Here is a 13,902-nt window from a genome sequence, read left to right as displayed (position 1 = left end):
GTAAACCTAAATGAAAACTAATAAGAAGTTGACAACTTTAACATTTTTTAAAAATGTTATAAAATAGTTTATGACTGTAACATTACTCATGTAGTAAAAAAACTAAAAGTTGAATTTTGGAGCAATAGGACCCATTTAACAGTGCAATGAGACCCACTTTAGAAGCAAAAATAAGCTAAAAAGTAAAATTAATTAATTTTTTCTCAAATCCCAAACACAACTTTAATTACACAACTTTAATTACAACTTTAATATACACACACACACAAACATATCACAAATGAATTAGAATTGGAGGGACAAAGTCAGGTTTAATTTTCACCATAACAAACACCGTACCCTCTCCCCCGGCAAAAAATAAAATAAACAAGAGACTTTGTCTTTAACATCTTCATCATTTGTATCATAATATTCAAAACTAGAAAATTGTTTCGGAAATAAGATTTGTATATTTGAATATTATTTTATGGTCAAGAAATTAAGTATTCAAGATTCAATAATATCAAAATATTGTAGAGTTTTATTTTTATCAGCAACAATATCTACAGGCATTAATTTCTAATAAGAAAGCTTCTAGGTGAAACCTATGCTCTTCATATTAAAGGAACAAAATAAGATGATAACTGTCACATTTAGTATGAAATTAGGGATACTCAAAATTTGTGTTTTAAGAAGATAAGGAAGGAGAAAACAGGAAACAAGTTTTCAAATATTGAAATTTCGAGCAAGGGAAGTGAAAAACTAAGGGTTCAATCTTGCTGCTAACAAGTTAAAGAGGGTGCATGCCTAAACTACAAAAACAACACAACTATCTTTTGCTGAATGAGGAAAATTTGATGCACCTCCACATCATCAACATCATCATCAGTAGTCTTGTCACTGTTGCCATCCTCATCATCATCTTCACTATCATCTTCATCCTCAGCTTCCACCCATTCAGATTCCGATGCCTTATCTTTCGTTGACTTCTCCTTTCCTAGCTCCAATGGATACCTATATAGAGTGTATTAACATATTCAGTAAGTGGCATGATCTACAAAACGACATTCACAACTAAAGTAGTCATTGCCTTTATTTAAAATAAAAAGTCATTCATTATTAGAGAAATGAAGCAAGATATAGAGCCAAAACTGAATATCATGACAGTGCTACCTATACATAAAAGATGTAAACACATAATATGTCTAGGATTAACTGAACCATTACAAAAATAATGTCAGGTAGAACTTACCACCGACAGCTGTCTATCTGGAAGCCATAAAGATCATTCAGAAACAAGCTCATTATAACATCACCTGCACATTTGGGGGGAAGAAAGGCACCGGCCCATAAAAAGACAGACAATCACGAAGTCAGAGACTGCAACTATATAGGAAGCAAGAATATAACGTGATGTAGTGAACACATTTAGTCATCAAACCTGATACTCTGAGGTCAGTCACGCCACTTATATTTTGCAATGTTGTTTTAGCCTCATGCAGTGTTATTCATTAAAACACAGACAAACAAGTTTTTCTCACTAACTTAATTCTCATTTCCTTTATTTCAGTCTTGATTAGTACATTGAACGAAACCATTTCACTTCTCACCAATGCATGTATTATTCTTGACCAAACATAACCCCGCCATCAGTACACAGTTGGTGCAATCACTATCATCTCACAAGCATTTTCATCACTAATCCTGTCCTTTTACCATCAATTCAAGGATATACAGATGGATTTTAAAGTGACAACAGTAGGTTACAAATTCAAGCACATGAGGGAGTAGATAATATAAATAAAGTAGTTTTTAAAATTCTTATGAACTTTGATAGGTGAAAACCTGGTCTAGGAGTGACCATTTTAAATTAAGGATTGAGAATATGCAAGGGAGCAGTTGATGAGGATTTGTAGTTCAATTACTTCGGATTAGTTTCACATGATATATGTACAACAAAGCATGCCACACATGCACATATATGATATCACAAGCATGTAAAAGGAAAACCGAACACACAGACCAGAACAACTAACCTTGAACTTCCATATCCACCACACCACCGAATAGCAAGGCCCGCCTCTTATGAATACACATGGTAAAGCCAGCACAAGACCCAGGAGGCATCCCACTTTTCTTAACCTCTTACTAAGGAAATGATATTTGCAACAATAAAACACATTCATAGCAACAATCTCAACAAAAGAGAACTCAATAAGATAATGATAACTTTAATTTCAGGAAAAGTTTATATGAGCAGCACAGAAGTTGCTTGCTCATAATTCTTAAGTCACTTATTTTTATAAAACATTAAAACAAGGCTGAGACAAGAACATATAAGTTATCTACTTTCAGGATCCAGCAGCATCTTAAACCTACTTATGATGATGTGAATACAGTTAGACTGAATAGTACACCCACAAGCATGGTTGAATTTCCATAAATGAAATAAAATTAAAGCGTTCTATGCATATATAATACTTTTATTAAAGAAACAAGACAAAGAAATAAGGGAAAAATAATTTTCCATTTAAATATAAAGAAAACAGAATGGAAAATCATGGTCATAACAACAGCTATAAATATGCAACACATATGCCAAAGAATCAATTAATAAGGATCTAGATAATAGTTTGATCGTGTCAAGTGGGTCTGCTTATAGAGGACTACAGAATAATCCTAGAATGTTACCATTGTATGCTTACTGGGCATTAGTTTTAGAGTAATAACTTCTGTTTCTTCATTAAGAAGAAAAAGGCTAAAGACAACTCACACTCTTTACAGTATAACCCTTGACTGTAAGGTAGACAAAATGCCTTTGGGTCAAAGACATTGACAATTGCGTTCCTTCCCAACTCTCAATAAAATAGTCAGTGATACAAATTAAATATAAGATGATTTTGTTAAGCTTAGCACAAAAAAAAAAAAAGATTTTGTTAGAACATTTGGAAGATCATCTTCTATTTATTATAGACAGATGGTGAAGTGAAAGTGGTTCCTTTGTAATTGTGTCCGTTGCCATAAAAAAATCATGCTTGACTTTCCATTCTATTACACTTCTATATGTTCATCGAAAAACAAGAAAACCATTGAGGTTATGGACCTTGTTCCATTCCCAAGTTGTAGGATCAAGTGACCACATGTCTGAATGAACAATTCCTTTCTCAGAGCTGCTCTTATCAGATGAAACTTCTTTGGAATAGCCACCATATAAGAAAATCTGCAATGCCGAAGGAACTCTGTAAATATATAGTTTTTTTTTTCTCTTGAAAACACTTCACTTCAGAGGTGGCAGAAAAGATGACAAAGTCAAATTCATTGAAAAGGACAATAAATGGTAAAGACAATGCATTTTTATTTGATAATTATTAATGATAATTTAAAAACTCAAGTCCGCAAACCAACAATAAAGAAAATCTTATATCAGAAAGCAGCTTACGCCTTTCAGGCTAATACAAGCAAAATGGATACAAATGCAAGCATTGCATTGTTCAACAAGCCAATGACTTAAAACTAATTAATCATTCATTAACAAACTTTTTTTTTTTTTTTTTCGAAGAGAGGTGGGGGATAGTGATAGTGACTCTATCCTAGATCAAGAACCAGCCTTACTGGTATGCATCAAACTCTGACCACTCAAGTCAATAAAATATCTAGAAACCCTAAATCACCTCCATATGGATTTCAATTTCCCTCAGAGAACCTAGGAATCATATCGAAGAAGGAAATATACCAACATAAAAAGTCATTGCTCATACCAAGGGATAATTGTAATATTTTTTATAAGTAAATTGTTTCTTAACAACTCCAATTAATGATGGGACATGGCAAAATTCAAAAATACCCATAACAAGTACATAAATTCCTCTTTTAACTCCAATGAAATTTGACATTCTGAATGATGATTATATGCCCTGGACTTTGTAGCACATCTTACGCAGAGTATGACAGATTTAAAATAACAAATAAAGCAGGGAATAGCTCCATAGCTACCATAACAAAGTGCATTCTAAATCCCTCACCTCATCTTGGTTAACAAAAAACTGAAAACAACTACGAGCACTTGGCCACATGGATCCAGGACTAGGCTTTACTTCTTGCCACTACAATGCAACATTTCATTAGCATTGGCTAAATGATAGATGGGAACGTAACAGATAAGTATAACACTAGCCTCCTACAACAGGGGCCAAAAATGTGCACCTTGTACTGATCCAAGTCAAATACATACAAATCGTTATAATACCTGCACATATGGAGTTAAACAGCTTCATTAATTATTTGGCATAAAGAAGTACTATTAAGTTCAAACCTGGGATGCACGGACGCGGCTCCCAGGCCGGCGTACCCGCGTCCGACGCGGCGGGACGCGGCGACGCGGGAGGGACGCCGCAGACCGCGCGTCCGTCCCGCGTCGTGCCGCGTCGCGCCACGTGGCGGATCCCGACTCGGGCCGACGCGGCCAAAGTCGGCGCCGACGCGGCCGAAATCGGGCCGACTCGGTCCGTATCGGCCGTATCGGCCGAAACGGCCGAGTCAGGCCGAAATTCAAAAAAAAAAAAAAAAAAAAAAGGTGCAAACGCACTGTTTATAAATTATTAGTAAAATATTTGTTTATAAATATTAGTAAAATATTTGTTTATAAATATTTGGTTAAATATTTGTTTATAAATATTTGCTTCAATATTTGTTTATAAATATTTGTTTATAAATATTTGGTTAAATATTAGTTTATAAATATTTGTTTATAAATATTTATATTTGTTTATAAATATTTGGTTAAATATTTGTTTATAAATATTTGGTTAAATATTTGGTTAAATATTTGTTTATAAATATTTGGTTAAATATTTGGTTAAATATTTGTTTATAAATATTTGTTTATAAATATTAGTAAAATATTTGTTTATAAATTATTAGTAAAATATTTGTTTATATAATGTGAAAAAGTAAAAGTATGCTTAGCAATATATTAAACATATATTATAAAAATATTTTTAATAATTTTTTAATCGCCGAGTCCTGCCGCACCCGCACCCACCTTTTTCAAAAATTGCCGAGTCCCGCACCCGCACCCGCACCCGCACCCGAGTCCCGAAACGCACCCGTGCTTCATAGGTTCAAACAAACATTTAAAAAGAAACTCATTCTCTTCCTAGATGGAAGAAACAAATCAAGCAGAGAGACAGACATAATAGTTTTTATGTTAAATAGTTGACAATGTGTATTGAAACAATAACGAAGTATTTGAAAGCTTAGAATCTCCAAATATACTACAACTGACAAGCATGCAAGACAAGACAACAAAGTTCTGATCCTTGGTTCAGTTAGATTACTTTCAAATACATAAATCATTGAATCTGGATTCCTCCTTATGCAAAACGTTATGAAACCTCATCCATTGGGCACAAAAATTTTACAAATATCCTAACCAAAAAGATATAGTATCAAGAAGGGCATAAATATTTTCAACAAATCAAACTCATGATTAGAGTCCCTAATGTGGTTATATTTCTCTATTAATTTTTATAGAAACAGTTATGCAACAAAACAAGCTTGACTTAGAGTCTCTTTCATGGTTTAGGACACGGTCTTAAAAATTCAAGCAGACAATCAACACAGATGCATCAGTTAACAATGATGAAACCTTCAACAACGTTGATAAAGACCCATCAACAACCTCACTTCTCTAAGAGTGTCATAGAATCCACCGAAAACGATAATCTTGTGCTTGTATAAAACCTGTAACAGAATCAAATAAAATTATTGCAAAAGAACAAAGACAATATGAGATTAAAAGACAGGACTAATACATGAATTATGAAAATGTAGCAAAACCTATATAGGCATCAACTACCAAAAAATGGTTGACATTTAAAAAGCATTTGAGCAATACATAAAGCTAAGAAGTCTAAAAATTAGTTATTCAACTAGAAAGGAAAAAATAAATACTTGTGAGCATGCATATGGTGATCAGCATGTTAGGGGTCAATGCGTAATGGAGAGAGAGAGAGAGAGATGGAAGAATCCAAAGAGTTAAATTAGCAAGAAACCAACACCAAACAATAAAAAAAAAAATGTAAATTAATCACACAAGCCATAAAAAACATCCGTGCCAATTACGAATGAAGACATAGTTATTAAATTACAATACAACTAACTAATAAACATCTTGATGAAGGCTCCACAACAAGTGCTGAGAACAATTTGCTAACTCTTCGAGAATCTAAATGGCACAAACTTGATGCATTCACAAAGAGACTAGAGAGTCAACCAATTCTATAGCATTGATGAGAACAAAACAGCTTGGCTCTCACTTTTCTAGCTTTCTAATACATGTAGGACTTTTCTAATTAATATATGCTCCTAACTTATCTAGACTAAATTTAAAAGAAAGAGATGACAAACTAATATGATCAAAAAGTTCTAATTACAAATGCTAAACTTGAAATATGAAGTAAATAGAACTTGAGTGGATTGTTCAACCTACTATATTTTGATAGCATAATGCTTTGGTCCTTGCTATTATCTTTTTTAAGCTTCAAACTGGATGTAATTGAAACTTTAATAGCATGTCATTTAAAATCAACACCATATGAAACCATAAACATTGACGATGTAATACACTGAATCATGAACTACAATTTGCAGAAGTTTTACTGCTTCATTTAATTTGTTATTTTTCATATAAAATAATTATTATTATTAATATTATAATTGAAAATTTGCAATGTTAACCATACCATAAATTATAATATACAGTCATGTTCAACAACATTATTTTTGGGCAGGCTCAGATAGTTATTGAGTACAGAAGCAGAATTTTTAAGAGGTCATCAATTATTACTTCTAGTTTGCTTTCAGCCTATATCAAGTCAAACGAAGTTACAAATCCATTCTTCAAAATTAAATTAATTCCAATTGACACATTTCCTAATTTGCTCATGTCATGTTTTTTTATTCATATAAGAATTCTGCTTCATTTACACATTTAACACATGATGGTGCATCTTTACATAAACTTCACATACACGCCCCTATGGGTTGAAATTGATATTTTTGAGATCCTAAAAGAATAAGTGATATACGTGTCAATCTGAAGTGACATGAACTTACCATTCGATGACCTGAGCGTGGACTAGGGCAACCTTTTAGATTTATCTGTTCCCATTGGTTTGTTTTCAGGTCCAACGTCCAAAAGTCCTATGCCAACAAAATTGAAAGGCATGATTATTAACTTAGGCACAAAACAAACTGATACATAGGTACAACAGTTCAAAACCCATACTTTAATCAACCATGTATTCTTGAAAAGAAGCAATATTATAGAAGATTCACCTTGTAGTGATGGAACCACTCTTGATTTGGGGATGTAAACTCACCACCTAATGAAAAAAAGAATGAAAAAAAAAAGAATGTAACTATATATGTGATGCAATAGTTTGTGAATGTCTGCATGGTTGTACATATTAAGCCAAAATGCTGTCAGTTTACCAAAGATATAGAGATTATTCTTCCAAGCAACTGCTTGATGAGCACTACAAGGAGGTGGACTATTAGGGCTTGTAATTAACTTCCATTCCTGCTTTTCCACATTACACCGGTAAAGATCACCATACACAAATGTCTGCAACAATTCAAATTCACTTAGTATTAGTGTGAGTAAAACAGAAAAATCATTTGTCTTCAAACTAAAATAGATGATTACACTCGTGGATTTCAAGAACTAACCTTGTTGCCATTGTAGAATTCAGCCCCATAAATGATCAATTCTGTCTCTTTCAAAGGATTTATGTTTAGCTACACAATAATTCAGATCAATCATCAAAGAATCAATCTAACATGTAAAATGTAAAAGAAAGGCCAACTTAACAAAATCAATAGCAGCTACAACTTAACATTTTCAGTTGATGAAAGAATTCAATTCAAAAATGGGAGCAGGGAGGTTGGAACTTTTTGATATGTTTAAATTCTATATTCAGACTATGTGAGAAATTCAAAAATTGTTTGCATTGATAGACATAGAAAAATATGCCATAACATTAGATAATGGTCAAAAGATCCATTACAATGCACACAATTAAAAAACAGAAATCTATCTTTTACATCTATCCAATGACGTGATGCATCATATGAATCTATCTAGGCACTAAGGTAGAGTTCTTCAGCTCTTAGTCATCTTGTAGCACAACATTAAACAATGAATATATCTTCAACTACTTTTAGTTCCAAACTCATTCGAAACCCAATACCAAAACAACAATAAAAGCTCCACAATGTTCCACACAACATTACAAATCATCACACTACTAGCACATATATCCCAAACCCAATAAAAGAAAACACAAATTACACAAGCAGTTACCTAGTATTTACCATCTAACCACACTAAATTGTCAAAAACTCAAACTGGCCCAATACAGAACAGCGCATACAAAACTAAATTCAACAGCCCCACTACAAGAAATTTAACTATTTTCAATGGTTGAAACCGTCGAAAAAAGTATTTTCGACGGTTGAAATAACCGTAGAGAACTGTTATTAAAAACCGTGTTGAGAACATTTTTCTACACCCTATACAACCATTGAAAAAAGTGTTACACATTTATCAACGGTTAATAAACGTCGAAATAAGTATTTTCTTTTTTTTTTAAAACAATTTGGATGCACTCTTTCACTATAATCAAAATTTAATAACCTGATTCAAAATATAAATGTAAACACAATTGTGCAATTCCAAATTGAATTTCAACAGCCTCTCAACTACATTTATAACACAATGAAGCAAACTGTACAAATTACTCCCAATAGATCCTAGGCCCAAAGCCAAAATTACTCCCCAACCAAACTAGTAGAACAGGAGCTGAGACACCACACACCAGCAACATGTACATTCATTTAATTACCTTATCCATTGTATTTGATAAGGAATTCTCTCCTCTCCATTACAGCACAATGTACACGCAGAAGCCATGGCCTTTTATCCCACTTTTTTAGAGCTTTTCCCCAGCACGTGTCATTACTTCTCCGGTTGCAATCTTGAGCCTTTCATCTTCCTTCTTCAGTGCTTCATTTAAAGCTGTATGAAAACAGTCATACAAAGTGCATTGCCACTTAGTAACTTCTCTTGCTATTTTATATAGAACAGGTAACCCTAAATAATAGATGGCTAGAAGTCAAAAGTAGATGGGTAAGATCCTCTGCACCTATTAGATTAGCAATATGAGGTAATAGTGGACAAAAGAGGGGCCAAATTAAGTACCCATAGAAGCAAATTATCGCATTGGTATACAACATGGATCAACACCAAAGTTGCTTCATTTTTGATAGGTATCAAAAGGGAAATAGCATAGAACCAGTTTGGCACTTTTATAACATTGAGCATCAAATAGAGATAATAAGCCGTGGAATTACTAAATATTCAAGAAAAATGTACACGAAAAAGAGAACATAGATTGACCTATAGCATGAAAAGACAAGGACATGCCCATTATTTATTATTATTATTTTTTTTTTTTTAAAGTTCTAATAAGAAAAATTTGGAAGCAAAATTGTTTTGAAAGTCAGTACCTTTTGTTTAGTTCGATGGCCATAAAATTAATATTGGAAAAATTATTTTCCACTTTTCTTTGTGGCTGATCTTAGCTATCTTAGAGCATAACATAAGTTATGACTTCTGATTCCATGAAAAAGAGAAATAGTTCACTATAGTATTTCCATCCTTTTAGTTTTGCACCAAGGATTGGGTTCACTTGGTCATAGAAACATGGATGGTTTAAAGAGTCTGAACCCCCTCCCCCTTCCCAATGTGATCTATTTAAAGAGAACACTAATAGATAGAAGCTAGTCTCCAAAGAATAATGTTTGATCGCCCCAAGGTCCCACCCAAGCAACCCAAAATCATAGATTGTATATAACTCCATCAGTGGAATAATCTTTCCCTATTTGGCACTCTCTTCCAATAAACATATCTTTGATCTGCCCTTGGATAAAGTCCAACAGTTGAGATTGAACTCTATATGTGAAATTCAGGTACTTAGTCTAATGTGTAATTGGTTTCAAATTATGAAGTTAAGAAACAAAATAAAACAATTCACCTTATTGGGAATGAAATTAGGATAGACACCATTCCATAAGGGGGGCGCTCTGACGTCATTACTAGTCCTTTGAAAGGTGAATTAGATAATGTTGCATGTGCATGGTTCCCCATCTGCAAAGCAGAGCATGGTGAACATAAATGATAAATTGTTGGTAGTTTTAAAACTTTAATGCTAATGCAATGTATGTTATTTAGCATATGTGGTGAAGATTAAAACAGGCCAGCTATATTTGCTACAACAAGCAAAGGCCTAAGGGTGAGTGTTAAGTCCTTCAACTAGGATAACCGAATTTAGTATTTGAGCTGACTTGAAATCATTAAGCACATCACAAAATTTGGCTTTCTCACATGTAACAAAAAACAAGCAAATTAAAAACATAAGCTAAGCTAAAAAATTTACCCTAGAACCCCTTCCATTTTGCACATTGTATGAGTCAAAGTGAAACTGAAGGCATCCCTCATTCTCCTTGGAACCATTTCCAAGTGAAGGAGGAGACATCCCCTAATTCAGATCGAGATTGTGGTTGCCACCTGCACCAAGTCACATTCACAGACATTTCAACAACTACAAATAAGCATGATTTTAGTATTTCAACAACACCAGGTCAGCAGTAATATACTAAAATCACAAACTAGAAAAGTAAGAAGGGAAAAAAATAGAACATAAATTTTGAGAAATTGGCAAAAAAAAAAAAAAAAAAAAACCCTTTACAGACTGAATGGAACCAAGGAGAATTTGATTTAAAATTTATAAAAAAAAAAAAAAAATTACATAAACGATGAAAGATTCAAATTCTGAACTGCAAAATGGATTGGCATCATGATTTTTATATAATTTTTTTTTTATATTCCATCAAGTTCTAAATTTCCAAATTACATTAACAGCAAAAAAAATAAATGAATAACTTCTATATCTTTGTTCAAGTCTTGTTCCCAAATCAAGGTACTGACAAAGCAAAATCAAGCATTACCTGATGATCAAGACTCAATTTCAATTTTAACTAGTATTTTCATTATCATTGGTCAACTGAATAAGGAATGCAGAGAGAGAGAGCCGATTGGGTTTCTGACGTGAGGAACAGCGAGAGCGAGAGTAAGAAAGAGAGCATGTAAACTGTTGATAAAAACTTTTTAAAGAAAAGAAAAAGAAAAAAAAAAAAAAAAGAAAGGAGAAAAGAAGACCAAGAAACAGTATGTATTCCTAACACCATAACAGCTATGACAAGATTAAAGAGAGAGAGTTTTTATTAAAGAAAAATGAATATTCATCTCATTCTATTCTTGAATACATTGGAGATTACAGAAATTCCTAACCTAAATCTCAGTCTCAGCCCTACATGAAAGCCGAACTAAGAAAAGAAGTTCCTAAAGAGAGTTTTTATTAAAGAAAAATGAATATTCATCTCATTCTATTCTTGAATACATTGGAGATTACAGAAATTCCTAACCTAAATCTCAGTCTCAGCCCTACATGAAAGCCGAACTAAGAAAAGAAGTTCCTAACCTAAACCTCCTACTCCTCCTTCTTTCTTCATCTTCTTCTATTCTACTGCCGTAGTGGCAATCGAAGTTCTTTGGCCAGGTCCTTTAGCCTCCTTTGTTCCTTCTTTGAAACTCCCTCACTGATTTTGACACCGCCTCTATAATGGTATTCACTGACGAGAACGCGCATTCAGAATTCGTCCTTCATCCTCATTAGAGAAAAGCAGCACCGGGAACTTCTTTCCTAGAATGCACGGACACGGCTGGGAGGGTGCCGCACCCGAGTCCGACGCGGCGTGACGCGGGACGCGGCGTCCAACGCGGTTGACCGCGCGTCGGTGCCACGTCTGCGGTTTTTTTTTTTTTTTCTTAGATTCGCGCCGACTCGGCTTGATTCGCGCCGAATCGGCTTCGATTCGCGCTGAACCGGGCTGATTCGACCAGAATCGGACCGTATTGGCCATATCGGTTAATATCAGCCGGCGACCGATACGGCCGAAACAGGCCGAAATCGGCCTTGAAAATCGCCGGAGAGGCCGAAATTCTGACCTCAAATGCGTTTCTTGCCTTATTCTTTCTTTGTTTTGTGAATCAAGTATACTAGTCGCTAACCCATGCGATGCACGGGAAATGTATTGAGTACAATATATAATTTAATCTTCGTTTATTTTACTACAACACCAAAATTGAATTTGTAAAATAAAATCATATAGCTAAAACATTTGTTAACAGCTATATGTTTTAGACATTTATTAAACTATATTATTATTATTATTATTATTATCAACTTAACAGTATTTTAATATATGATACCAACATGCTTCAAGAAAATGTCCAACACTGAAAATAATTTCGAAAACAAACTCAACTAAACAGTTTGATGAATAAATATATTACAATCTATAATATAAGCCAAGAAATAAACTTTGAAACCAATATGAATAAAATCCACGTCAAACAAAACCATTTCGATCATTAAGAATATGACTCACTAAAGTCATGAAAAACACAGGATTCATTACAAAAAAAAAAAAAAAAAAAAGCATCTTTAGTCTTTATAGATTTTGCCTAAGTACCCAGATACGATGACACATACTCACACAAAAATCATTAAAGAAAGAATCAAAGAACATACACAACATGTACATACGCTATGAAAGTAAAAATAAGAAAAACAAAAGAGACATAAACACGGACAATTAAAGAAAAAATATAGGGAAAAAAAGTTAGGAATAGAAATATAAGATAAAGATGGGTTACCCTAAAAAAGAATAATCCATGGATATTCATTGAAATCTTCTAGATAATTTTTGATAATAGAAAAAATAAAACCCAAAAGTTATGATGTTAAAACTTCCAAAAGGCCAATTTTTATTTTTTTTTTGGTTAAATCAGAAGATTCAAAGCTTCAAAAGTATTGAAATAAAACAATAGATAGATATATATATATATATATATATATTTACGCAATAGAGGAATACAATAGAAAGAAGGGAATCCATGATTATAGCTTTTCTACTATTGAAATTGGCCAGACAATTAAATGTATTGCAAAAAATGAACTTAAAAATTCATATGTAAACCAAAAAATTAGAAGATTTTGAACCAAGAATTTATTAAAACAAAACAAAACAAAAATTATGTGACTACACAATGGAGAAATATAATAAACAAAAAAAAATGTCTACACAACATAGAAATATTAGAGAAATATGAGTTACCTTTTAAATGTTAAAATTCAAAATATTAAAACTTTTAAAAGGTTAAAAAAATTTGAAGATTTAATTAAAAGATTCAGGCCCAGCAATTAAATAAACAAAACAACAATTGACAAACTTATAAGAAAAAGCAACAAATCTATAATTTTTATTGAACAAATCAAATAACCCTAACCTTGATGCATTGACCGAAGAAGGAGAGGAGTCCAATACATAAGTGGAATATGTGAATTGTGAAGCATGAGCCGCCCTCAAAAAAAATCTTGCAGAAAAATAAGTTTTAAGGAGAAAATTGTGTTGCGGCTAAAGAAGATAATAGCAGATCTAATCATAAAATCTAAAATAAAAAGAATTTAAAATAAAAATAATAAAAAAATAGTGGTGACCAACGACCATACATATAAATATAAGATATTGACCAACCTTTATAAAAAGATGTCAGTTTCAATATTCACTTTGTGGTGAGGGTCCTCAAACATCATCTTCTCCGCGAATAGTTTTTGGGGCTTAGGTTTTCTATGCAAGCAATTTTTAAATATATATATATATATATATTTAATTTAAATATTGTGCTGACGTGGAAAATTGTGGGAGCTTCAAAAGTTTCGGTTTTATATATATATA

The 13,902-nt window shown here is 32.9% G+C and overlaps 1 protein-coding gene across 1 annotated transcript; it reads right to left on the bottom strand.

Annotated features, from left to right (window-relative positions):
• Positions 1–631: 631 nt before the first annotated feature.
• On the bottom strand, positions 632–13,532 carry LOC126723468 (uncharacterized). The gene is made up of 15 exons (XM_050426890.1): positions 13,454–13,532; positions 10,479–10,609; positions 10,077–10,189; positions 8,886–9,058; positions 7,711–7,779; positions 7,474–7,606; positions 7,318–7,364; positions 7,096–7,182; positions 5,660–5,721; positions 4,183–4,225; positions 4,002–4,082; positions 3,083–3,199; positions 2,016–2,121; positions 1,232–1,295; positions 632–993 (listed from the first exon to the last, which is right to left on the bottom strand). The coding sequence occupies exons 4-15, from the start codon at positions 8,892–8,894 to the stop codon at positions 792–794; spliced, it is 1,020 nt and encodes a 339-aa protein (XP_050282847.1). The 5' UTR covers positions 8,895–9,058; positions 10,077–10,189; positions 10,479–10,609; positions 13,454–13,532; the 3' UTR covers positions 632–791.
• Between the last annotated feature and the right edge of the window lie 370 nt (positions 13,533–13,902).

The sequence above is a fragment of the Quercus robur genome, chromosome 4 (assembly GCF_932294415.1).
Source record: "Quercus robur chromosome 4, dhQueRobu3.1, whole genome shotgun sequence".
NCBI classification, from domain to species: domain Eukaryota; kingdom Viridiplantae; phylum Streptophyta; class Magnoliopsida; order Fagales; family Fagaceae; genus Quercus; species Quercus robur.
Note: the sequence above shows the minus strand (reverse complement) of the source record. Positions and strands in the feature narration are given on the sequence as shown.